Source organism: Heliangelus exortis, chromosome 8, assembly GCF_036169615.1.
Source record: "Heliangelus exortis chromosome 8, bHelExo1.hap1, whole genome shotgun sequence".
Lineage (NCBI taxonomy): Eukaryota > Metazoa > Chordata > Aves > Apodiformes > Trochilidae > Heliangelus > Heliangelus exortis.
The window spans coordinates 29,651,413-29,677,736 of record NC_092429.1 but is presented as its reverse complement, the minus strand read 5'-3'; the positions used below and the strand labels follow the sequence as shown (position 1 = coordinate 29,677,736).

Genomic DNA, 26,324 nt, shown 5'->3' with positions numbered 1-26,324 from the left:
CTACCCCTCAGCACAGCTGAGGAGGACTGGGCTTAGGGATTATTGTTTTTGTCATGTTTAGAGGAGGAAAGGAGTCACCAAGGAGAAGCTGGGGTCTCTACCAGGACATTCCTTTTTTTCCCCTCTAACAGGGCCCTTCTCTCAGGTAAAAGCAAGCACAGACAGCAAAGCCCCTGGTGCACAGGCTTTGGGTTGGGTTGGTTTGTTTTGCTCCAGTGGTCCACCAGGCCCTAATCTCCTTCCTGTCCCTCTTCCCCAGCAGCTGATGCTGGTGGGGATCATGAGAGCTGTGGTCAGGCAGTGCCAGCCCTGCAGCCTCTCTCTGCTCTGCTCTGCTCTGCTCTGCTCTGCTCTGCCTGCAGCTCCTGCTCTCCCTGCTCCCCCTTCCCTCTCTTTCCTGACCCCCCCTCCTTCCATTCCACCAGCTCCTGTTCTTTTCAGCAGATGCAGGACTAGGGAGCCAGGAGCAGTGGCTCAGTGGTGCTGCTGCTGCAGCTCTGCCCAGCCTGGGTCCTTCTCCCTCCCCGATGCACCAGGAGGCTGCAGACTTTGCTCCCTGGGGACCCAGCCACCCACGGCCACCAAGCTCCAAAAGCCACCAAGCCAGGACCCAGGTGCCAGCTGCCAGACAGGTAGGGGCTGGGAGGGCCCTGGGGGTGACGGAAGGTCCTGGGGTCCTTTGCTTGGTTATGAGCCCCTGGGGAAGGGGGTTTTGCCCCCCTCCATCCCTGTTTTCTGGGGGTGAGGATGGCTCTGCAGGCAAAGCGTGAGGACAAGGGTGCTGGTCAGATGTCACCCCTGCTGAGGTGACAGCAGCACTTTGCTGGGGCATTAATCTTCCCCTGGCATCTTCCGAGTGGTCACAGGGACACGGATGTGGCTTCTGATTAGCAGGCAGGGGAAGAGCAGCATCCTCCCTGTTCCCTGGCTGTGCTGATAAGAGGAGCAGGGCTGGTTCTGGGGGGATCTCCCTGTAATGGGATTAGCACAGGGCCTTTGATGCAGGGAGGGGACGTGGGGCTGATGCCTGCAGCCCTGACAGCTTCGCCATCTTTGCATTATCCCCCCCCTTCCCTCTGCTGCTGTTGCTGTTCTGAAATGGTGGATTGTGTTTCCTGTGAGCATTGGGGTGTCTGTCAGGCTGTGCCTAACACCCCGAATAAAGGCTGGGGCTGAGCTCGTGAGAAATAAGACTGATTGGAGAGAAAGGAGGAGGCGACAGAGGTGGGAGAAGAGCACTGAGCAGGGGGTATGGGCAGAACTTGCAGATGGCAGGAACACGTGTGCCCTTTGGGGGAAGGGGAAGCTGGGGGGGTTTTTGTCCTGCAGCCCGGGCTTTGGGGCTGCTGAGACTCCTGGGGACCCCTGCAGCAGCAAGGGCCATCTCTGTGTCACTTGATGGCTGGGGGGAAGGAAGGAGCTTTGGCACAGCTCAGAAACCCAAGGGGCTCGTTGTGCTTGCATCTTCTCCTTGTGGCTGATGATCACTGCACCTGATCCCAGGGTTGCAGAGGATATCCCAGAGGATTGCAGAGAATATCCCAGAGGATTGCAGAGAATATCCCAGAGGATTTCGGTTGCATTCCTCCACCTGGGGACTGTACATGGTGCATGAAAGGGCTGTGCCTTCACTGCCCTATTTGCTCCCCTCCTCTGAGACTCACTTGTTCCTGCAGCCTCCTCCAGAGCAGCAGAGTTCCTGCCCTGGCAGGACAGGCCCTGGACTCTTGTCCTGGACTTTTTCCAGCCAGCTCTGGAGCAGCTGCCCACTCCTCAGGGTTAGACTCAGAGCTCAGAGTGCATCTCCAGCCAGACTGTCAGGATTGTCTCCCAAGGAGGAATTGATGCTGGATGCAGCAGACGTTTTTATCAAAGAACCACCATCTGCTGGAGAAAGAGGATGAGCCCATCTAGTGCACTTCATTTATGTTTTAATTAAGGCTAGAGCAGCAGCCCCCAGAGATGAAAGAGAAGTCCCTGCTAACCCATGCCATTAACTGTGTTTCCTTGTACAAACATCCACTCCAGTGCTCACGTGTTTGGGGTTGAGCACGTGCTCAGGTGCTTTGCTGCAGTGGGAATGAGGTCCCAGTGCCACGTTGTGTGTCTGTACAGCCCCAGGAAACCCTTGCTGTGGGGCCTGGGTGCCCTGTGAGCCCAAGTCTTTGAAATAGCAGAGATAAGAGCAAAGCAGCATAGACCTTGCCCATCGTAAATGGATTTGTGCTTGCAAGCCCAAGATCCTGGGTGATACCTGTCCGGCAGTGCCTGACCAGCTGGCAGTGTTCAGCTCTCACAACACAAGCTGCTCACAAGCCCCTTGCATCATCTCCCAGCAGAAAATTAACCTCACCCAGCAGCACATCCCACGTTCCCTGGCCCTTGTCCAGCACCAGACCCCCAGCAAACCCTGAGAGGGAAGGGGGGCAGCTTGCAGGAGGGGTCCCTGTAGAGCTCTCTGGATCTGTCTCAGCTTCCCAACCATCCTCCCCAGCCACGTCCCAGCCTCTGCCACGCTGACAGCAGCAGTGATGCTGAGAAGCTGGGAGGGCTCCGAGGAGCAGCTCTGTGTCAGCTCCAATCTTTTCTGCCTCCCTGCCCTGCATCCTCTCCAGCCCGGGCAGAGGCACTGATGCTCTGCTTTACAGGGAGCTGCTCCTGGGTGCTGGCAGCTCTGTCTGCTCAGAGGAGGATTTTGAAACCATAATGAAGCTGTCCCGAGGGTCAGTTCTTCCTTTTCAGTCCTGTCTCCAGCCCGCCCCCCCCCGGCCTCCCCCAGTGCTGAGCCATGGGCTTTGTGCCCTGCCTGCCTGGAGGAGGCAGGGAGGGAGCCAGGAGCCCTGTGGCAGTGTTGGCATCTGCTCCCCCCCAGCAATCACAGTGCCCAAGAGCCACAAACATGTCCAGGAGATGCTTTGATCAATGACACGGGAGAATTTAAATTGCTGCCATGCTCCTGAGCTGAGCCGGAGGTAGAAAGTGTGGATGGTGCTTTATGTAACTCGTTTTTATTTTTAAACACAGGCTTTTCTTTTCGAGGGGAGCTCAGCTCAGTGGGTGTCTCCCAGCTCCTGCCCTGCCTTCTGAGCACCCATGAAGTGGCTTCTCTTACCAGCCCCAGTGCAGCCACTGCTTGCTTTCCTCATGTACCCTTCAAACTCAGGCTCTCCTGGCTTCACCTTTCAGGATTTCTTGCTCGCCTGGGCTGATGTGTAAAATTCTTTGAGGTTTAAGGTGAATAGAGAAATTAACCCTTTAAAAAGGGTTCTAAGCTACATCTCCAGATGTTTCCTGATGTTGTTGGAGCTCCTTTTTTCGAAGGGGCAGCTGTTCTCCTGGCTCTCTTCACGAGTAACCCAAGCCTGTGATGTGTTTTGCAGTTTGGGAAGGTACCCACATCACCAGGACAGTCACCCCATGCTGCACCAAGTGTGTTTTACCCTGGACCCTTAAATAATCAGGCAGGCAGCCTGGCAGAGTGAGCAGAGCTCTGCATGCCCTATGCCAGTTACTAACAACTTTCTCCTGGCTTTAACTGCAACCAGTGGTGGAGAACAGCAAGCTCTGGAGATAATTTTTTTTTTTTTTTTTGCTAATTTGAATTACTGACAGGTTGGGTCCATATAGGTACCAGTCTGGAGTCTTGATGTATATTTGGAATGCCAAACACCACAGCAGTCTGAAGAAGCACTTTTTTTTTTTTTTTTTTGGTGCTAGGAGGGAAAAACCTCTTGGGCCAGCAAGCCCTGATGCACACCCTCAAACATGGTCCTTGCAGGGAGGTGCTAGAAAAGGAGAGATGCTGGCACAGACCCAGGAGCAGTCACAAAGCATGAGAGGATGTGGCCCCAGAGACACTGAAATCCCTTGTGGCATCCATCTGTGTGCAGGTGAGAAGGGCACAGTCAGAGATGAGCAGTGGAAGCAGCAGTGCCAGGATGGATGGCCCAGTCAGTGTAAAAGAATGGATGGAATTCCAGAGTGGCAGCAAGCCTGGAGCAATGAGAGCAGGAGTGAGAAGAGAGGGAAAAATCTGCTAAAATGTCAAGGTGAAGGAGCTTATTTAAGGGCAACACAGTGGAGATACCAGCCAAGCAAATGAGCTGCTCCGTGCAGGCATCCTCTGAGCTCCCAGCTCCAGATTGAGAAGGGTGGGAAGCTGCCATCCCCAGGAGGAGCATCCCTGTGTCTGGAGTGGGAAAAGCCACACAGCTTCCAGCCAGAGCTGGCTGGATATGTGAGGGCAGCTGAACTGGAGAGAACATGCAAACCAGGACGTGGAATTTTGCCTAGCAGCTGGGAGGCAGGAAATGGGACCAAGTGAACTGGTGGAGGTGTTTAATCTGGAAGAAGGTTTTTTTGGGGTAAAAAGAACCGGAACGATGATGAATGGACAAAACAGGTGGAATGGGCAGGGGTGTACTGAAAATAACAGGGAGGGTGGGCAGGACCCTGGAGATGGTGGGGAGAAGATGAATGTCCTGAGAAGAGGCTGGCAAATTCCCTTCTGCCCTGCCTGTGACAGCCAACTCTGCACGTGTTCACCTCTTGTGTGCTCGCTTGTTAGCAGGTCATGAGGGAATGGCTTTAAAGTATTTCTTGGAGAGATTTAAAATTTTGGATGGGATTCAAACCTAATATCAAAATGAGTGATTTTATTAAAAGCTTTTAAATAGAAGCTGCAGAGTAGCCTGAAGCAGGAGGACTATTTTAGAAGGAATATGCTGTAAACCTCTTCTCTTACTGCACAGAAGCTTTCTAAAATATTACCTTGTAGAAAAATAATTCTCTTTATCTTCAATTTAATTACATTTCCCATAGTGCCTGTGCCAGTGCAGTTCACTTATTTTTGTTTTCCATTAACTCACACCTGGCCCAGGAAACAAGAAGACGAATCTGTTGGTTTTCAGAGTTGTTTGTGGGTCACTCCTGCGTCTCTCTGAGGTCAGAAAAAAGGTTTACTGCCATCCTGGAGAGACAGGGACTGGGGGCTCTGTTCATACTGGCCATGGCAATGAGATGGTGACATATAACAACACTGGCATAAAACAGGAGGAAGACTCCTGTGGTTCTCCTGTCTCTCCCACCCAGAGTCAGGGCTCAGTCTGAGGCTGCAGCAGAGCCCAGGAGCTGAATGAGGGACCAGAACCATCCAGGGCTTTGCTGCCTTTGCTGACCTCCTCCTCCTCACCCTGTCTGGATGTGTAATTGAGATCCCAGGGATGTTCTGGAAGTATTGTGGTTATGTTGCCATTTGTGACATCCTGCAGATGCCCAGGGAGAACCTGGAAGTGTGAAAATGCATTAAAATTTTTAACATATTAGGAGTTAAACCTTTGGTGACGTGTGAAATCTGGCTTGGATTTGGGACAAGGGCTGAAGATGTCAGTTCTTTAATTTGAACAAACCAGCCTGTTGTGCCAGAGGCATCAGATGAACCTCAACCTTTGACCCTGGCTCAGAGGAGATTCTATCAGCTGAGGCCTTTTTCTTTTTCTTTTTTTTTTTTTTTTTTCCACTGCTTGTCTTTTGATAACTGGAGACATGATTAATCTGAGGCAGGACGGACCTGGGCTTTGCAGTGGGAGGATGAGAGCAAGGCAAAGATTTCTTTGCCAGTTTGAGCTGTGGAGGAGGGGATCCAAGAGGATGGAGAGCTGGGATCAGTGCTACCAATCCCTGTGTTTTTGTAGTGAGTTTTGCAGGACTCTGTCTCTCCCAGGGACACTGTAATTATGTATAATGGATAATGTGCTATCCCAAGACATTCTCCCTGCTAGCAGCACCAGGATGTCAGGCCCAGTGGTGCTTTAGCAGAGCAGCAGGTGACTACAAGCTTCCAGAAAAAAAGGCAGTGACTTGTTTAACTGCAGAGGACTTATTTTTGTTATTGTATTTTTTTTATATACGTGTGCATTAGTCGATCAGCTTTGTTGGGATCAAAACACCAAAAGGAGGTGCCATGGTTTGAACCCTCAGCCAGCACCCCCACCAGCGCCAGTGACAGCAGGGTGCTGGTACCAGTGGCCAGGCTGACCCAGAGCTGGGTTGTGAGAGACCCTGGGATGCAGTGGGCACCCCCTGCTCATCCTCTGGAGGGCAGAGGTGTGGGTGCAGGGGGGAGATGGAACTGGGAGTCTGTCCCGTGGGGTGAGCACAGCGTGGGAGGCTGCCCCGGGCAGGCTGCACACCCAGGCTGAGGGAAGGGCTCAGGCACAATCCTGGCTTGCCAGGTGCAATTTTTTTTTTCCTTCTTCTTCTGTTATCCTGTGCCCTGCAGTGAGATGCTCCCTCACACCCCCCTTTTTTTTTTTAAATTTTATTTATTTATTTATTTATTTAAAAAATTTTTTTCGGGCCCCACTGACACCGGGGCTCTTCCCTTAAAACTCTCCCATCCCTTCTATCAGCTGCTCTCGTCTGAGGGCTGCAGCCTTCCCTGCACCTCGGAGGAGCCGCTGACAGCGCTGCGGGAGGATGCTTTCCTCGGCAGCGAGGGGGGTGACAGCAGCAGCAAGGAGGGTGACAGCACCAACACCTCCGCGGGCATCCCCACCCCGTGCTCCCGGCCAGCACCGGGCACCGGCTCTGCCTGCGGAGCCATCCCCGCGGCTCCTCCCGGCGAGACGCGGGGCTTTGCGGGCAGCTGAGCCGGGAGGGGGGCGAGGGGGGGGCAGGAAAGGTGCTGCTCAGGGGGAGGCAGGAAGAGGGAGGCAGGAAAGGTGATGCTCGGGGGGGTAGGAAAGGTGCTACTCGGGGTGGGGGGTAGGAAAGGTGCTGCTTGGGGGGCGGGGAAGACGACAGGAAAGGTGCTGCTCAGGGAGGAGGCAGGAAGGTGATGCTCCGGGTGGGGTCAGGAAAGGTGCTGCTCGGGGTGGGGGGTAGGAAAGGTGCTGCTCAGGGGGGCTCCAGGGCTGCGCAGCCCGGCTGATGCTGCCGCCGGGTTTTTGCTGGATGCGAGAGCGATCGCTCCGAGCTGCTGCTGCTGCTGCTGCTTGGGGAAAGGGGGGGAGGAGGGGAAGGGCTGGGTCCAAGTGGGACTTTCAGGCTGTGCAGGGGGCTGGCTCTGAACACCGCTCTGCTCTTTCCCCAGAGCCTCTCTGAGCGCACTCCCGGCGCAGACCCAGCGGCAGAGAGGACAGGGCAAAGGCAGTGAGTAGCTTTTCTCTCCGTGTCTGTCTGTCTGTCTGCAGTGCCTCTGAGTTAATATATTTTTTTTCCTGTCTTTCTCTGCGTGTGAGTGGATGGTCTTAAGCTCTCAAAGCCCCTGAGATCTCCTGGTTTGTTTTGGTTTGTTGGGCTTTTTTAACCTTCGTGCTGCTCGGTTTTGATATTGGGATGGCTTCTTTATCTTGGCTCAGGTGACCCCCTGGGGTGGTTTGGTTACCTGAATGGCATAATCACACCCCTCCCTTTCTGTCTCCCAAGGAGAACCCCCCCAAAACACATCCATGATGGGGCTGGCAATTCTTCTTGACCACCGGGGTCCTTTCCTAGGAGTGGGAGGTGGGATGAACGATGGAGCAGAAGGCAAAAAACCCACCCTCCCCACAGCCCCTTACCAGCTGCCTTTGCCAGGGATTGGCATTCTAAATTCATAACTAAATTCATAATTCTAAATTCATAACTGCCTGGCTTGATTTGCAGTCGGAGGAGCTGATCCGTGGGGATGCCATGGGACTGCCTTTCCCGGGAATATCAGTCTCAGCATCCCTGAAGTCAGGCAGAGTTTGGGAGCACAGGGAAGGAAGTTGGGTGCTGCTCAGCTCTGCAGGTTAGGGCTGTGGGGGCTGCTGGCAGGGGGTGGGAGCGGGGGTGAGCATCAGGGTGTTTCGTAACAAAACCCCCAAAAAAGGGCTCTGCTAGAGGAGGCTGCCAAGGGGAGGGCACCAGCTCTGCCTCCAGCATCCCTTTGGAGTGGCAGTGGGACAGGGCAGGGACTGCTGGCCTCTAGGAACTCGGGTGCTGTGGCCCCACAGGCGGGTGAGGCTGTTAATGAGGAAATTGAAAGGGGCTTAGGGACTTAGAGGGATTGATTTCAGTTAAAGCTCATGGAACCAGCCGGTCAGGGGGGGGGGGGGGATTAAGGACATGCACCCCCTGGCATGTAGCACAATCCCAGTTCCATTAATTTAGCTGGGAAGAGGCTTTGTGGGTTTTTAGTGTAATCAGGTTTTAAAAGGGATCTTGCACCGGGCTCTCCGAGCTCTGGGATCTCCCCAGCTCCCAGCTGAGCAGGACCCTCTGCTCCTTTGCACAGAGTCCCTGCCCTCAGCAGTTCCTTTGCCTTCTCCTCAGTTGTTCCTTCTGGACAGAAGGACGTGGAGGTTATCTGGAGCTTGGCCCTACCCTGGCAAATAAGAAACCTTTGCCCTTTGCTCACTCTTCAGTCCTGCTCCCTGTCCCATTGGCCTCGTGGCTGGTGGAGCTTTCCCTCACTCTGTGATGGGAGATTTGCTCAACCTGTGTGCTGTGTGCTGTGTGCTGTGCTCATGGGGACACTGCCACCCCCTCCCTCCCCCTTCCCCTTTGCAGATTGTGCCATCTCCTCAGTGCCCCCCCAGAGGCTCCCAGCACCCTGACGAGGAGATGCTTTCTCTGAGTTATTTTTGTGTGAGTGTTTGAGCCTGTGATGGCTGGGAAAGGCCCGGCACCTGCAGACACATGAAGTCCTCCTGTTGTTTTATTTGCAGTGCCAGCTTTTCCAGGATGCCTGGCCAGTAACCTCAGCCATGAACTGGAGGGACAGGGACAAGAGGTAGCTTGGTCTTCTTAGCGAGGTCAGCCCGGAGCTCTGCCTGGTGAGGAGAGACCTTCAGAAGAGTGCAATAATGCCAACTCCTGCTGCTCTCTGCTGAGCTGTGACACCAAAGTCTGATCACTTCAGACCTGAAGCTGGACTCAACCTGCAGTCCTGTCTTAGAAGGAAATGCTGGCTCTCCTCTGTGATCACCCCTCAGCTCTGAACCTCTTCCACTGAGGACCTGACCTTCCACACTAGGAGCCAAGGATCAAATGGGTTGAGAACAAGTGGCCCTCCTTTTTTTTTTTTTTTTTTTTTTTCCTTCAGAGGATTCTTTTGTATATTATTAAGTGCCAGGACATGAAACAGTAAATCCCTCCTCTCTGCACTCCTGCCTCCTGCAAACAGCCCTGCCTGCTGTCCAAGCCAGCCCGTTCGAGGGCTCCCTGTACCTGGATGCCTGGATGGCTGCCTTGCTGATCCCACGGAGGTAACTGAACAGCCTGATGCACCCCTCAGCCCTGCCCATCCTCTCACTCTCTGCCTTGCCCAGTGAGCTTTGCAGCTCTCTGCAGTGTCACCTCTCCCTTCCTGCCCTTCCCTTGCCTCTCCTCCTCCTGCTTCTTGCCTTTTCTGCTGTGTCCTGTCCTGGAAGTCCTCACCCAGAGCTGGGTGTTCTGTGGGTGTTCTGTGCACCCCTCACTCGTGGCACAGCATCCCTGTCCCCTGAGCTCTGCTTCTCTGCTGCAGCCCCTTGATCTGGGGCATCAGAGTGAGATCCCAGCAGCACTGCAGTAACTCTCCTGTCACACCTCTTCCTGAGAAATTCGTGAGCTCGCTGGGAAAAAAAAAAAAAAAAAAAAACCAACACAAAAAACAGTGCAGGGAAGAGAAAGGCTGGGGGCAGGAGGCAGCAGGAAAGGTGCTGGAAAGATCCTGGAGCAGACTCGGTGCCTGAGCCCAGCAGGCTCAGTGTGCTCAGTGATGTTTTGCAGTGTGGTTTTGCACTGGTGGTTGAGGTTGGGGTGATGTCCCAGGGGGCTGTGTCGGGGCTGTGCAGCAGCTCCAGGTCTGCAGGAAGGCTGCGAGCTGCCTGCGCCGCGCCTGGGAGACACTCGTTGCATTTAATTAAAATTTAATTTGCTTTAGGATTACATTAAAATGTCCAATAATAGCAACTCTCCAAAGGGCGGGAGGAGAAGGGGGAAAGAGGCGTGCTACAGATTGGCTCCGTTGCTGGTGCTGAAATGTTCTGCAAGAGCTGCAGATGGAAGGGAAAATTACTGTGCTTCCCTCCGCAGCCACCGAAAGGCTTTGGGCATCTGCTTGGCAGCAGGGCTCGGGGAAGGGCTTTCTGCAACTTGGAAGTGGGTCCAGCAGCTGAGGACTGGAGACTGTAAATCCTCCCGCTGTGGTCAGACCTCTTGATGCCTGGGGAATCCAGTAGGAGAGATGCCCTGGGGTGGGAGAGGCAGATCACAGGCTCTGCCCTCCTGGGACCCTGTCTAACCACTAATGGGCACCTTTGTGGTTCTGAGAGGAGACCCTGGCAGTCCTGCACAATGCCTGTGTGTCATGTTTCCCTCTCCCTTCGTGTCCCTTCCCATCCCAGGTTATGCAATGAGGGATGCTGGGGGCACCCTGGCCATCCCGGGAAGGGGCTGGCAAGGACACGAGGGGCTGGCAGAGAAGTGAGGGCTCCGGGGCTGCTTTGAAATTTAGAGGAAAAAAAGCAATAAAGAAATTTTCTGCCTGGATAAGCCTGTCAGGAAAGAGGCAGTTTTAGTCTGCTTATGCAACCCTGAGTCTAAAGAAGCTGCTTGGGGTCCTGTCTGGGACTCATGGGCTTGCCCCACAGGTGCCTTGCTCCTTCTCTTCTTCCTCCAGCCCCCTCCTGCCCTCAAGCCCTGGGATTTGTGCTTTTTTCTGGTGCTGCTGGATCATGGTGATTGATTCCTGGTACTGTTGTCCTTTGCTGTCCTCCCACACCTGACCAAGAGCAAGCCTTTCCCAGCACACCAGAGCAGCTCTTTCCAAGAAACCATCCCAAAGTGCAGCCTTTAAAGGCCTTTTTTGGCAGACAGAGCAGCTGAATGAGTGCTGGGGCTGAGCCCTCAGCTGCTCTGCTGCCGTGTCCATCCTTAGCCTCTGCTTGGCATCTCACAGGAGGTGTTTCAGGGTCCCTCTCACTGACGAGGGAGCTGAGGACACAGGTTTGATGAGGCACAGAACCACAGAGGTGGTTGGTTTTTATTTGCTTGTTTGTTTTGGTGTTTTTTTTTTTTTCTCCCCCCCCCACTCTGCCTAAATTTGTAATCACCATCTTCTCTGGTTTTGCCCTGCTCACACCTCTGCTCCCCCGCCTCTGCCACAGGAACAGAGGGATGAGGACTCGCCTGGGCTGCCTGGCTCACAAATCAGACTCATGTAATGATTTCACAGCTATTCTTCCGGACAAGCCCAGCCGGGCTTTGAAGTGAGTATAGCTGCAGCACCCCCCAGCCCCGCTCCTCCCCTTCTCCTCCCTGCTCACCACCCCTCCCAGTGTCGTTTTCCTTTCCCTGCCCCTTGGCTGAGCTCTGACCAGCTCTGGAGCCGCAGGGGAGGAGGGAAACAAAGCAGCAGTGGCACAGCAGGGCAGCTGGAGGGTTGATAGGAGTTCTCCGATGGACACACACGTGGCCCCACAGCTGTAGGTGGGACATCTCTGCATGGGTTTGGAGGTGTCTGTCACCAAAAATCAAAGCCTGATCTCTTGACTCGATGCGATTTCAGGGCACAGCCCCCCTTACCTAAGCCTGGTTCTTAAACGCTACCAAAAAGCCCTCCATTAGGTTGCACACCACTTACAAAAGATCCTTCAGACAATCCAGAGTCCTGGTTTGTGCCACGGGACTCGTGTGACCCCGACTCACTGCTCATTTCTAAGCTAAGAGTCAAAGCTCTGCCTTGAACTCAGAAGAGAGGAGTCAACACTTCTGCAGGGGTGGGTTTCGTTTCACCTAAATTTGGGCATTTATGATGTAAATGTCTGCATCTGAACTTGTTCCCCGGGGCCTCTGCTTCGAGTCAGTGAGGACAAATGGGTCCCTTTTTGGGTGTGATTCCTCTGGCCTGTTGTACCCACCTGCCTGGGGATGTGAGGTGAGGAGTCAGCTCCCTGCAGGACCCTTGGTGCCTCCTCACTGACTCCAAAGGGCACTCGGGGTGATTGTTCACCCAGACACCTCTGCACTGGAGACCTCCAAAGTTAGGTGAGAAGAACCCAGCCCCCCAGGTGTCCTTGTCACACAGCCCCAGAGGGGAGCAGCAGCCAGGCCTTCTCTGTAACTTGGCTCTTCCTTTTACAGGAGGCTGTCAACAGAAGAAGCCACGAGATGGGCAGACTCCTTTGATGTCCTTTTGTCCCATAAATGTGAGTAGAGATCAAATTCTACTTTTTTTTTTTTTTTGCTTTTCCCCTCTAGCCTACTCCTGGTTGTAGCCAGGGTTGTAGCCAGGGCAGTGTGCATTGCACAGCAGAGGAATGGAACCATCCCTCAGGGACCATCCCTCAGGAACCATCCCTCAGGAACCATCCCTCAGGAGCCATCCCTCAGGAACCATCCCTCAGGGACCATCCCTAAGGACCATTCCCCAGGAACCATCCCTCAGGGACCATCCCTGAGGACCATTCCCCAGGAACCATCCCTCAGGGACCATCCCTCAGGAGCCATCCCTGAGGACCATCCCTCAGGAACCATCCCTCAGGGACCATCCCTCAGGAACCATCCCTAAGGACCATTCCCCAGGAACCATCCCTCAGGGACCATCCCTGAGGACCATTCCCCAGGAACCATCCCTCAGGGACCATCCCTCAGGAGCCATCCCTGAGGACCATCCCTCAGGAACCATCCCTCAGGGACCATCCCTCAGGAACCATCCCTGAGGACCATCCCTAAGGACCATCCCTAAGGACCATCCCCCAGGGACCATCCCTCAGGAACCATCCCTCAGGAACCATCCCTAAGGGACCATCCCTCAGGAACCATCCCTAAGGGACCATCCCTCAGGAACCATCCCTCAGGGACCATCCCTGAGGACCATCCCTCAGGAACCATCCCTCAGGAACCATCCCTCAGGAACCATCCCTCAGGGACCATCCCTGCCCCCAGCAATGGTCACAAAATCATTTATGGGCACAGGAGCCCTCCCAGGAGCTGACTGGCACTGACCCCTGCAAACTGGGAATCACCCATGCAAAACCCTCCTGCAGACACAGTCAGCTCACCTCACCTCTCTGGGAGATCAGCTGCATCCCTTCTGTTCAGGAATTACTGCTCTGCCTCACTGAGGAATTCTAAAGCAGAGAGGGAAGTTCACAGTGTGGGCTCAGTGCTGTGCTGCTGCTGGGGAGCAAAACAAGAGCTGGGGAGAGGTCACCGTGGGCAGAGCTGCTCTATGGCTGTCTGGCTTTTCTACAGAATTTTTTTTTTCTGCACTTATGTTTTAAAATGTAAGTGTGGAATTATATTATTCTTTTAAATACAGTGTCATTGTGCTGGATAACTACTGAGATGACAACAGTTTTGCTGGGGAATTAAGTGACAACTTTATACAAGCTGGCTGTGCAAGGCAGAAAAAAAGGGATATATCATTTTAGCAGCAGCAGCTTCTTGAGATCATTGCTCTTGCAGCAAGTAGGGAAAAAAAATGATGTAGTTGGGTAGAGCTAAGGAAAAAAAAAAAGGATGGTGTAGTTAGGTACAGCTAAGAGGGAACATTGCTTTTGTTAAAATTCAAAACAAGAAGGGAAAAGTGCAGTGAAGAGCCTCTGAGGCTGGCTGGGGAGTGGGGAGGGCAGGCTGTTCACAGCACTGTTACAGTTCTGTACTTGAGCCTCTCTGTTCCCCCTTCACCAGTGCAAAAGTCAGAATTTTCCTTATTGGCTCCAGACTGCAGCAAAAGTTCTCTGGTTACAAAACCCAGGAGCTCACCCAGACTGTGCTGACGTTACAGAGCCTGCTGCCAGTGTGAGATCAAACCACCAAACCCTGCTGCAATTATTTCATCCAACAGACTCCACAAGAGTGTCTGTTTTTATTAGCCAATCAGCCTTACAGAGGGATAAACCAGCTATCAGAAGTTTCCCTGTCTCTAGAACAGAAAGAAGTCCTGATAACTCTCTGGCACCAAGTGAAAGATATTCAGTTCCTAATAGCAACAGATCTTTAAAATTTCAAGTAAGCTTTTTTTATCAGCAGTCATGGTGATGACATTGCCTGGTGATCAGTGACAAAAAAAAAAAAAAAAATTGTCTAATAAACTACTTTCTGAAGGAATATATTGCAGCTGCTCTGCACATGAGGTTTCTGGAACTGCTTGCCTGAGGTTATAAGGATGCAAATGCAAAAAGCTCTGGTGAAGCAGAGGTGGTGGCTCAGTTACACTCCTTTAAAGAGGACAATAGGGTTTATCCATAAAAGGAATCGTAAAATCATGGGGGTTTTGCTTGCCTGCTGCATTCAGAACACAGAATTACCAAATATCTGCAGAGAGCAGTGGTTTTGCTGCTCTTAGACAGGCAAAGGAGTCTTGTGCCTTATCTGACCCAAATTTCACGGCAGGAGAAGCAGTGCCTGGGCTGCCTGCAGCTGTCTGCAGCAAAGCTGCCAGATAATTCTCTGTTTCTGGTGCCAGGAGAAGGACACAACTGCCTCAGTCTGATTCTTTGTGACTGCCCAGGTGAAAAATATTAGCCAGGGAAAATTGGTATTCCTGCCTGGAGCATCAGCTGGGCTCAGGGAGCAGAGCATTTCCCTGAGGCTCGAGGCACCCGCAGGTAAAGCTGCTCCTGCTTGGCACAGCTGGCACGAACTCCCTTTGCTGGACAGCCAGAGCACCCATTTTTTTGGAGGAAAAGCTGTGATGACAGTTTCTGGGGGCTGAGTAGGGCTTTCTGCTGCATTCAGGTCTTAGGCTGGGTTTGGGTCCCTTCCAACCTGATCCTTAGAGGAAAAAAAGCCCAACCCACAGTGCTCAAGTGGGACTCAGGACTTGGACATCCCAGGTGAAAATGGGGCAATCTTTGTGGGTAGTATAGCAAGGGCTTGGACAAGTGTGAAAAAAAAGAGCTCCAAGGAAAAGAAAGTGGATCAGAGCTTCCCAAAAGACTCTTTGAAGTGCTGAGGTGACCAGAGTGCCCTTGGACACAGGAGGTTTGTGGGGCTGCAGTATTTTTTATGGAAAAGCCAGCAATGTGCACTTTTCCACTTCCTATTTTCATGAGTCTTCAGAAGTTCTCCACAGGGAAGTGACCTGAGCAGGAATTGTGCATTATACAGACTCTATGGAGAGGATGTTCTTTTTTTTTCTCAAATATCCCTTGAATTGTGCCGGCCTTGTGGAGCACACCCCCCCCCCCAATCCTCCTTTCCCTCTCCCGATGGTTTTAATGCCCTCTGGAGCTGATGTTTGACCCTGACATGCTAATCCTGGCAGTATCCTAAGTGGAAGATTGGAAGCCCCCAGGTTTTGAAGCACTTGTATGTCTCCAGAGGTTTCTGGGCTGGGCAGAGCAGTCTGATTTGGATTCATTCTCAGGCAATGTGAACAATAATTGGTGTTGACATTGACAAGAGGTTGTGAGCAGGCCAGGCAGAGGGGCTGTCTCTGTCACCCCCCCACCTTCCTTTTCCTCTGGCACTGGGACTCCAGCATCCTCCAGCCCAGGTCCCTCAGGGTCAGACTGGGATGCTGCAGCTCTGCCCCAGCTGATGGGCTCCACGCAATGAGGTCCTCTCTGATCTTGGCATCTCTTCCCATTCTGTGCCAGTGCAGGTCAGGGATGGCTCCCAGGAGCTCGGTGTGGTCTGAGAGAGGAGTAATCCCTGCTCTTTGCCCATGGCCAGAGGTGCAGGTCGGGCAGATGGAGATGTCGTTTGACAGGCTGCTGGAGGGAGATGGAAGCAATGGCATGTCTCACTCTGCATCCCTCCAGGGATGGACACATGGCTTGTCATTTGTCCAGAATGCAGCAGGACAGCCTGTCCTCAGCCCTTCACTCACTTCTCAATGAAGCATCCAAAGCAGGAAACCTCTGAGCTGAATTTCCATTTTTATCTTGAGATTATTTCCCTCAGCTGCCCCACCCACCCCCGTACCCCCACGGTTTGTGGTCTCTTTGCTCTTCTGCACAAACCTTTGTGCCCTCCTTCTCCTTCTGTTGCCCACACATTGCTTTGCTTCCCACACAGCACAGGAATACTGCAGCCTCCTCCTGGCTCTTCCAGAGCAGCATCAGCTGTCCTGGTGGTCTCGTTGTCCTGCTGGTGTGGAACAATGCATTAAACAAGTGACTGCTGATCACTTTGCTGCTCTGAGAGAGGCTGATGCTTGGTTACTCAGCTCTCTGCCCGAATGATTCAGGCCACTTCATCTCAGCTCTTCCTCCTGTCTCCAGAGCTTGCTTTAGTTGAGCCCTGGGTTGTGCTTTGTGTCAGGCAGCTCAGTCCCTCCCTCCACAGCCCCACTCTTTGTGGCCTGCAGGACAACATTAGAATGGGATGTCAGGAGCATCCCCCCCTCTCCCAGCCCTGCAGTCCCCATCTCTTACCCCTCTCACCCTTTGCAGGTGATCTGCAGGGCTGTAGCTGTACAGTGCACTGCAGGAGTTTGGAACTGTCCAGAAATACTTGCCCAACCCTGCCTGGCAACCCCCTGGTGCATTCCCTTGCTCTGTCTGAATGGAGAGCAGCCCAGTTTTGAAGCTTGCATTTACACTGCACTCTGGAAAAGCAAAAAGCAAATGTCCTCAGCTCCTCTTGCAGACCTGGAACTCAGTAGAAGAGCTTCCATTTCTTCGACTCCATCCTGCCTGCTCTATCAGTACCCATCCACTCCTTTGGCTTGGGGCAAGTGTCACTGCTCTTGAGTCAAATTCCCAAAGAATTGTCCCAATAATATTCTTGGAGGGCACCTACCCCAGCACAGCTCTGTGTTGCTGAGGGGCAATGCCTTTGGGCTGCACAGCTGATGGGTCTGGTGGTCAAATCCTGCTTTTCATTTCTGTGCTTTCTCAGTGAAGTGTCCCCCTGGGATCCCAGTCCTCAGGTGCTCTGACCATTTATTTCTCAGGCTCTCTGAGGAGGCTGGGTCAGCAGTGATGCTCTCCTGCACAGACCCCACTGTGACCCAGTGCTGGCTGCCCCAGCCCAGAAGGTGCCCAGTGGGTGGGATGAGTTCTGCAGTGCTGATCATTGGTGAGCAGTGCTTCCTTGAGAGCCTTCGTGTGCAGGAGGAGATTCAAGTCAACACCCAGGCCAACTTCCAGCTCAGATGGAATTGTCATCAGGTTTATCACGGCTCTGTGATGGAGCTGTGGGCAGGGATTTACTGCCTGGGCTCCCCTCTCCCAGGCACAGCTGCAGGTGCTGGCAGGCAAAGGCTCCAAGGAAATCTGGGGAGAACCTGGCAGCTTTGGGCCAGGGGTGACCCCTCCTGCATCAGAGGTCGGGAGAGGTCCAGCCTCACCATTTCCAGCTCCTCAAAGGCTGTGAGAAGGGCACGACAGGAATATATAAAGAAGTGGAGAGCAGCCAGACACTATTATTTACCTATCTGCTGTCTGAGCTTAATTCAAGATAAAAAGGAGCTGATTGACACGAGAGCAGGAGGCAGAGCATATGGAAACCTTCTGGTCCCAGGAGGGACCTGCTGCAGCTTCTTTCCAGGGCAGGGCTGTAGCAGAAGCTTTTCTCACCTCATCAATCATGACAACCCCTTCTTTTAGCAGATACTATATTTTGCAGATATTATATTTGCCACACGAAGCTGCTATTTCTGCAGCTGATCCTCTGTCAGCCCTGGGGCTGCTGTAGAGGCTGCTGGGGTGGAGGGAAGATCAGGGCAGGGAAAAAGGAGTGAGAGATCTCCAGGGACACAGAGCAGGGGCTGTGGGGCCATAGCAGTGTGCTCGGGTGCTGGAATATTAACACCCCAGGAGCTGATGGGATATAAAATGATCTCAGGAAATTACTGCTTTCTCCCTTTTTTTACTTCCTTCTTTCTGCAATCTGTCAGCCTCCTGCTGTGTCCTCTCCTTGTCCTCCTGCACAGGCTCCTTGCTCTGTCCTGGCTCCCACACAGCCCCAGGTGTGGAGGTGACCCTGCTCTGCCAGGGGGCTGGAGGACCCCAGGATCTTTTGAGGTCCCTCCCAACCCCTGAGTTTCTGTGATTCTGTGGTGCAGCTGTTTCTTGCTGCCCTCCTGGGCCAGGCTGGAGCAGCCAGGGTAGGACAAGGAGTGGGATGTGCTCCTTGAAGCTGCTGCTTGCTCTGCTCTGTGCAATGCAGAGCCCAGGACTGGAGGAGCTTTGAGAAGCTCAGAGAAAGAGAGGTTCAGCCTGTGCTTTGTCCTGTCTGGCACTTTATATCTTTTCTGGTTTTCCCATTGAGGATCTGGGCTGCCAGGCTTCTCCCCTGCCTTATGAGCAGCCAGAGATGGGATTGTTAGTTGCTGTTTGACCTGGGGATGTTTCTCAGGGCTTGAGACTCAGGACCTAGAACTGAAAAATATCTCCATGTCCTAAATTATAACAGGAAACAAGAGAAGCAGGAACCTGTATTTCCCCTCTCTCAGCTTAAACCCATTCCCCTCCATCCCCTCACTACCTGCCCTTGCAGAAAGTCCCTCTCCAGCTTCCCTGTGGCCCTTCAGGCACTGCAGGGCTGCTATGAGGCCTTTCTGGAGCCTTCTCTTGGACATGGACTTGCTGTGGGCATGTGAAAATGACCCTCACCTTGTCACAGGCATCAGCCCTTGGGCTCCAACCCAGATTCCATGTCCCTTGAGACAGGAGGAGAGGGGGGAGGCAGCACTGCTGAGGTCCCCACAGCAAAAAGTGGGGAGCTGGAGCCCCCTGCTCACTGTATTGCAGGAGTTCAGGCCCTACAAACCCTCCTCAGCCCCTGTCTCTCCCTGCCAGGCACACGTGCACCTTCCCCTCACATCCTTTTGGGGAGTCTGACCTTGCCGAGCGCATTCCCGATCCCATCAATATTTTTAGACACTTGCTTGGAAGGAGCCAGTGCTGATTCAGGAGGTTTCCAGTCACGCAGTGCAAATATTCAGCCTTTATAGAAAAAGACCAGGGAAAAGTTAGAAACATGTTACTGGAAAAAGAAGAATTAGGAACCAAATTTATTCCTAGGCTAGGGGAAGGATAAAGGGCATGTGTGAAACCTCCGGCTGCTTCAGCCCTGCCGGGGCCATTTAGGGAAAGGAAATAAAAAACAATAGCTGTGTCCCTAAATACAGCCAGGCAGGGCTTTAAGAGGACACAGACTGCCTCATAAATCTTTCCATATTTCTAATCTGCCCCAGATGACTCAGATTACATTACTGAAATGTCACAACTGCTAAGCATTAACAAGTGATAAGAGCCCTTTTATCACTGACAGGACAAGCAGTAATTATGCCCCATCCTTTCCCTCTCCCCTTTATTGTAGCTCTAACACTTGGACTCTCCAAGATCCTCCCTCAGTTTAAATAAGAACCGAGAATATGTCACAAGGCAGCAAAGCAAAGTGACAGAAAACAGGAGTCAAGTCCACGGGCTCTGAGTTTTGTCCAAGGTTTTGTCTTGGTGACAGAAAGGACATGAACACCCACAGGGTGCTGTGGCACAGGGACTGGATCTCTGGAGCTTGATGCTTTCCAGAAAAACTTCCCCAAGGTTAGGTACCCCAGTCCTGAGGATGTCTCTTTGGATATGTTAGCTGGCAAACTGCTTTTTCAGAGCAACAGCAAGTGAGGTTTGGCTTTGTTGGCAGCTGAGAAGGCAGGGGATGCAGCAGCCTGAGCTATGGACACGTCCTGGGATCAGAGAACTTGGGAGAAAAAGCACCTGGTCTTTGGTAGGCAGGGATGGATGGATGGAGGGATGACTTCTCCCTGCCCAATCTCTCCTCCCCTTGTACCTCCCCCCTCCCTTGCAGATGGGTTGGCTGCTTTCCGGGCTTTCCTGAAGACAGAGTTCAGTGAGGAGAACCTGGAGTTCTGGCTGGCCTGTGAGGACTTTAAGAAGACCCGTTCAGCAGCCAAGCTGGCCTCCAAGGCCCAGAGGATCTTTGAGGAGTTCATTGATGTGCACGCTCCTCGAGAGGTGAGTGGGTGCAGGCAGAGCATCCCTGTGGGTGCTGGGGCACTGGGGTGTCCTCCCTTCCCCCCAGGAGGAGGGGGATGCTGGGGAGGACAGGGATGCAGGGATGCAGAAATGCCATCCAGGCTGCTGGAGCTGCCTCTGCTCCTGGCAACTCATCCCCTGGGGAGGGCAACTGCTCCTGATGCCAAATGAGTCACAGCCAGTGAGTTCATGGGCAGCTGCATCCTACATTTCTGAACCCCTGGGAGCTTCCCAGGAGCAGTTCCTTTCACCTTGCTCCTCTCTCTCTCTCTGTCACATCCCCCAGCAGGCTGTGGGCTCATTTCTCACAGGAGGTTTTGTGTAAGAGCATCCCACACTGCCTAACTTGTTGACTCTGGTGGGAGGAGTGTTTTTATTTGCTGAGTAACTCCCAGCTCAATTAAACCTCGTAAAAGATGCAAGGAGTCCCTCAGGAAAGCACAGCCACAACCCCAAGCCTGGGGCTGTACTGCCAGGAGGGGGCAATGTCTCGGTGTTGGGTTGTGTCACTGCATTCACACTGCAACCAGGAGGGTACTGACTGCACCTCCTCCTGCCCACCCCTCCAAAAGAAAAAAAAAAAAAAAATCTCTTTACTCCATCTCCTGAGAAGCATCTCGGGGTCATGCTTCAACCCCCAGCACCCCCAGCATCTTCCTGCTGGTTTTCAGGGAGCCAGGGAGATTTGCCAGGGTCTGGGTTAGAAAAGTGCTGGCAGGTTGGGTGGCATCTTTCCTAAAGTTTGACTCTGTTGTCATCCTTGTGGAGTGCTGTGAAATGACCCTAAAGTGACAGAGGGCTGAGGTGCAGTGCTGCCCTCTGAGCCAGGGCAGGCAGCTTTACTGCCCAGACTCCCTCAAGTCTGGACACTGAGTTAATAAGGAGAAATAACAAGTTTTCAGCCAGGTTTTAAACAGTAACTCTAATAACAAAGGCTGATTGCTTTGCTAGGGAAAGAAAACAGGAAAACTCAGGTTGATTGCCCTGCAAACCAATGGCAGCCACAGCGTTGGGGTGGTTTGTTTTCTGAAGTCCCTGCTCCAGATAATGTAACACAAAGATGTTATGGGAAAAGCCAAACAATTTATTTTATAAACCAAAATTTAAAAACATTTAGGAAGAATATGCTAATAGTTTAAACTCAGCTGAAAATCCATCCCTCCTGGTACTTGGCGTGCAGTGAAGAATCAAGTGAATGGAGAAACCTTGGTCAGCAGGAGAAGGGGTCAGGCTGTGTCAGCATTCTCAGAAGATGTGAAGAACCCAAACAGAAATAATTTGATTTCAGAAGTGCTCTCAGCTCAAGATAAATCTTGCTCAGCTTTTCCAGATATGGGGCAGGGTTTGTGACACTGGATCACGAGACCCAGCAGGGTCTGGGGGGGTTGTTCAGGACGAGTGTGGGACCTTGGTTCTGTTCCAGATTTTACAGGCAGGGCTGGAAGGAAATGTGCCATGGGAGCAGGCAAAGTGGTCCTCAGTGCCAAACTCTCTTCTGCTGCTTTTCCCCAGGTGAACATAGACTTCCAGACACGGGAGCTGACGAGAAGAAATATGCAGGAGCCCTCCCTCTCCTGCTTTGACCAAGCTCAGGGGAAGGTGCACAGCCTGATGGAGAAAGACTCTTACCCCAGGTTCCTGAGGTCCAAAATTTACACAGACCTGCTGTCTCAGACCCAGAGGAGACTCAGCTAGAGCAGTGATGGGGCCCTCAGGAACCACCTGCTTCCCACAGCCACCAACCCCCTACCCAAATGTGAAACTTCCTCCGTGTTAAAAGCAGTGGGAATGAGAAAAGAGGGAGATGGGGAAGAGGAGGCTTCCGGAGCGTGATCCAGATGTGGCATTGGGACTTTTTAAGTTTCTGTGCTTTTTTTGGTTAGCATCTTGCAGTTGTTGCCTCTCTCCAGCACAAACCCGTAGTGCTCTGTAGTCCCAGGGTAAGGCAAGTTTCCCTTAGAATTACTGCCTTGGTTTGTGTGGAAGTAACACCACTGCCCCTCTCCATCCTTCCAGACATCTCCCTGGCTCTCACCTCTCCTCTGTGTCTGGAGGGGCCCCTAAGGATAGTTCTGAAACTCTTGGGGGTGAGTCCATCAGCTCCTACCTTGGCTGCTGGGGTCTGGATCCAGAGACCACGAGGAGGGAGGGAGGGAAGGGAGGGAGACAGAAGACAAAGGTCCATGATTTGTGATGCTTCCTGCAGCAGAAACCCTCAGTGAACTCAGCTCACCTTTCCATTTTAGTTGCACACCTTGTGACACCAGCCCCTCCTCGTCCTCCAAGGATGGAGCTCAGAGTTATTTTCTGTATGACTGTCAAGGAACTGAGTTCTTCTCGTGAGGAAGGGATCCCAAAAGCTCTCACTGGACCTGCTCTCCTAGTGTGAATGGCTGTTTTTCATTAATGTTATTTATTTGTACAGCAGCAGTTCAGCCTCAGGATCCCAGCTCTCATTCAGGCTTTGTTGTGCCAAAGCCTGACCCCAAGAGACATTAACAGACTCAGTGGCTTCTAGGGAACAACCTGCCAGGTGTTGGGAAGGGATTGAAAGCAGGAATGTCCCCTCTGCCCCATGCTGGGATGTCAGAAGAGCACAAGAGCTGCCCGGAGTGGCAGATAACAGGTTTCATGGCAGGGAGAGGGAACATCACAAGTTATAGTTTGTTATTTACTGAGCACTGACTGATGTGTCACCTCTGGGTGCCATGTGGGTTCCCTGCCATGTGAAGAGCTGCTGGGGACACAGCTGCATGGAGCCTGCTTCAAAACAGGGCCCAGGGAAGCACAGAGTGAGCAGGACAAGTATCCAGGTGGGAAGTGGTCTGTGAAGTCTCCTTTGGCCCTGCTCCCCTACGTCTGGAGGGCTCTGTGCAGATGTCCCTGGTGTGGGACCTCTCTGTGCTGGGATGGGATGTGGAGCATCCGAGGCCCCTGTTTCTATGGCATTGCTGCTCCAGCTTATCAGCTTTCAGATTCTTGCAATATTTCCTCCTGGAGAAGCAGACAGCCTGTCTGGGGATTGGAGCCTACAGAGCAGAGGTTTATTTTCTTGGGTTTATGAAGGCCTGGAAAATGACCCCTGGATTTCTTCCTCTTCTCTCAAGCAGAGGCTGTAAAACTCTGCTCTAGTTTGGGGTGGTGGGTAGTTTGATCCATCAGAAAACTGGGTAAATATTAGTTTGGTGTGGTATAAACTAGGTAGACTCAACTCTAAAGCTCAGCAGAACGTGTGTGGAACCAGATACAACAAACCTGCTCTTTGATATTAAAAGTTACTGTCCAGGCATTAGGTAGGAAGCAGGTTTTGAGGCTTTTTTTAAGGATGCTGTGCAGAACATGAGACAAAGAGATTTTGAATCAAGATAGGAATGGTAAATGTGTTTGGTTTACTCTGGAGTTGTATTCCTGTGGTCTCTAAGACACCCAAGTCTCAATTTAGTGCAAGTCCCAAAGGTCTTCCCTTTGGTGGGAAAGCTGCTGCAGTACCTGGCTGGTTGGTTCTAGAACTCTCCAGTTGTTTCGTAGGACAGGATCCGTGCAGGTAGGCACTGGGAAGTGCCCCAGATTCATCCGTGGGATTTACACCTGGCAAAGAGAAGGTCTGGTGGGACAGGTCACTGGGGAAGCTTGTGCAGTGTTCTGGAAGGAGCCCCAGAGAAGAGCAAGGGATGGAGTCGTGTCTCCAAGTGGAACAGAGCCACAGCACCCGTGTGGGCCCCTCCTGCTATAAGTGAGAGGGAAGGAGGAGGGGAACTCACCCCAGGTCCTGGTGAAACACTCCCAATGTTCACCTGGAAGGGGGGATGCAGAGGCCCTGGCTGGGAGCAGGACTCTCCTTCCCAAGAAACTCCCTGTCCACTACACCTGCACTGAGGAAACAGCAGAACCAAGGGGCTGTTGTTGAGGAAGAGCAGCTCAGGAGTGGGGATGATTCCCAGGCTTCCCTGATGGCTGCTCCTGTTGTGTGACTCCAGAAAGCCCAGGAGGAAACCTCTCCCAGGGAGCTCCTCCAGCGTCAGTGCTCATGGAAAAACTCCCCAGGAGCCAACACCCTGTCAGAACCAGGCTCCCTCTCTCCTCCATCAGCCTGGGAAATGGCTTTCAGCAGGCACACTCTGAGGTGGCTTTGCTGCAGGCTGCTGGAGGAGAAGGATTTTGCCCATTAAAATGGTACCAGGTAATATGCTCCATGGGGAGCATCTCCAGCAAGGAGTGGAGCAGAAGAAGTGTCTAAGGCTTGTGAGTCTGTCGTGGTTATGTTGGTTGCTGCTCTTATGGTTTGGCTCTCTTGCAGGAAAGCAGACTAGTTATTTAAAGTAATATTTACTTTTCTTTCTTTTTATTTTTTTTTCTTTTTCTATTTTTTTTCTTTTTTTTTTTTTTTTTTTTTTTTTAACAAGAAATTGGCACCAGCTGCTTCTTTTATGCCAAATGTCAGTCTGAAGTGAACTAAAGTAGGCAGCTTGTAGCTCTTCCCCTTAAACCAGGGCCTGATTAGGGAAATAATGACTGAGCCAAAGCTTTGGAAAGCACTGAGAGATGATTAATCCCTATAAAGGACAGTTATCCTATCTTTGGTTCATCTCTTCCTGATAGGAAAGGGATATTCACCACTTACAAACCACATTTCTCCTCAGTCCACAAGCACACACCTCCCAGATTTTTTCCTCCTGTTTCAAGTAATGTCAGAGTGTGCCATCACACAGAGAGAGGGACAAAAAACCCCAAATCTTAGCTTAGCTCTTTCTATTCTGTGTGTCTGCTGGCACCTGTCCTGCCAGCTCCCAAGTCCTTTGACAGCCAAAGGGAAGAGGGATTTACAAATTCCCTTTCCTGGGAGCTTCAGGTGGTAACTCCAGAGGCAGAGGTACCACTCAAATCTGCTCTGAGTTTCTTTCTCCTGCTTCTCCTGGCCCATCCAGCTGGGATGGGATGATTTCCATCTCTTCTGCTGGACTCGTTGGTGGACTGGTGGTGGCTGCCCTCTGACTGGGTGGACTGGTGGTGGCTGCCCTCTGACTGGGTGGACTGGTGGTGGCTGCCCTCTGACTGGGAAGGTGTGAGGGGCACAGAGCTGCTCACCTGAGCAGGGGATGTGTCTGGGGTGTGGGGGGGTTAGAGTGCATGTGGATTCACGTGTATGTTACTTAGTGTCTCTCCTACTAGAGAAGCTTTTCTGAGACCTAGATGTGCATGATAAAATAGGAGAATTAGGCGCAAATGACATAAAAAGAGATTTTTTAGCCAGTGTTGTGTTTGCCTCGTGTACCAAGTTTGAGTAGTACTAAGAGATGTAAAACTCTGCTAAGCTTCCAGTTACCCCTAAGAGCACATGTATCAAACTGAACTGAATGTTCACTGATAGACACAAACCCAAAATGTTTACAGCATTCAGAGCAATAGCAAAGCATACCTCATGCTGGCCCTGGAGTGCCTCTCCCCAGTCACTGCCAGCTCTCCCCTCCCTGGAAGCCTCTTGCTTCTCCCTCCAAACCCTTCCCTCTTCCAGACCTCTCCTTCTGGGCTTCCCTTCTCCTGAGGGTTTCCTCCCTGAAGCACTCCTGGCCATGCCCCCTGCCTTTCCCCCACCACTGCTTTGCCTCCTACATCTGAGCCTGGGTCTAAGGTGACCTCGTCCCACTCCCTGCAGCCCCAGCTCCCCCTCCTCTCTTCTTTGCCTTTCACTTCCCCAGATGCTCATCTCTTGTCTTGCCAGCTCCCCCTGAACCTCCTACTGTTGCTGCAAAGCTCCTAGTACTTATTCCTTCCCCACTGCCTAAGGAGAAAAAGCTTCTCATAGTCCCTGAGTTATCTTTTATTCCTGGGGCTACTGCAGTCCCCTTCTTCCCTGGCATGGTGTTTTCTTCAGCATCACAGCATCGCATCCCAGAACTGGGATTAAAGCACATTTTGCTGCTAGACCTCGATGCTTTCCTCTGCAGAAGCTCTCCTGGTCCCCACTCCACGTGCTGTGGTGGAGGGAGAGGGCAGCTGGGCTGGGGCAGGGGCACAGCTGGGCTCCCCCTTGGCTTTCTGATATAAAGAAGAAGGAAAAAAAAAAAAAAAAAGACTGTAAATAAAGGTGTGTGTGTGTTGTATTTGATTAGTAAAGTCAGTCGTTCTGTTCTGTGCCTCTGCCTGGTGTTACTGGAGGGATGTTCCTCTAACTGGGGACTGCAGGGAACCCAACTGGAGTTCAGGGAACTGAGGGCACGGGAGGAGGGTGGTAGAAGGGCAGGAGCTTATGACTGAGAAAGAAAAAAAGAAACCAAAGCCAGCACATTCCTGGCAAAAAGACACAGAAGAATAAGCAGTCCCTGCCTCTGGAGGGAGGAATGGGGTGAACTGCCTTGGGGTGAACTCCTTGTCTCCAGTACCCCACAACTTCCAGTGTGCCCCAGGATGGATCAAACC

The 26,324-nt window shown here is 52.3% G+C and overlaps 1 protein-coding gene across 3 annotated transcripts; it reads left to right on the top strand.

Moving 5' to 3' along the window:
* The first annotated feature begins 418 nt into the window (after positions 1 to 418).
* Positions 419 to 26,034, top strand: RGS8 (regulator of G protein signaling 8). 3 transcript variants are annotated; one of them, XM_071751449.1, is made up of 6 exons: positions 419 to 632; positions 7,094 to 7,152; positions 11,118 to 11,219; positions 12,094 to 12,158; positions 19,720 to 19,886; positions 21,420 to 26,034. In XM_071751449.1, the coding sequence occupies exons 1-6, from the start codon at positions 528 to 530 to the stop codon at positions 21,600 to 21,602; spliced, it is 681 nt and encodes a 226-aa protein (XP_071607550.1). In that variant the 5' UTR covers positions 419 to 527; the 3' UTR covers positions 21,603 to 26,034. The 3 variants fall into 3 exon arrangements, with proteins under 3 accessions (XP_071607550.1, XP_071607547.1, XP_071607549.1); XM_071751446.1 differs by lacking the exons at positions 419 to 632; positions 7,094 to 7,152 and adding an exon at positions 8,740 to 9,233; XM_071751448.1 differs by lacking the exons at positions 419 to 632; positions 7,094 to 7,152; positions 11,118 to 11,219 and adding an exon at positions 8,740 to 9,233.
* The last annotated feature ends 290 nt before the right edge of the window (positions 26,035 to 26,324 follow it).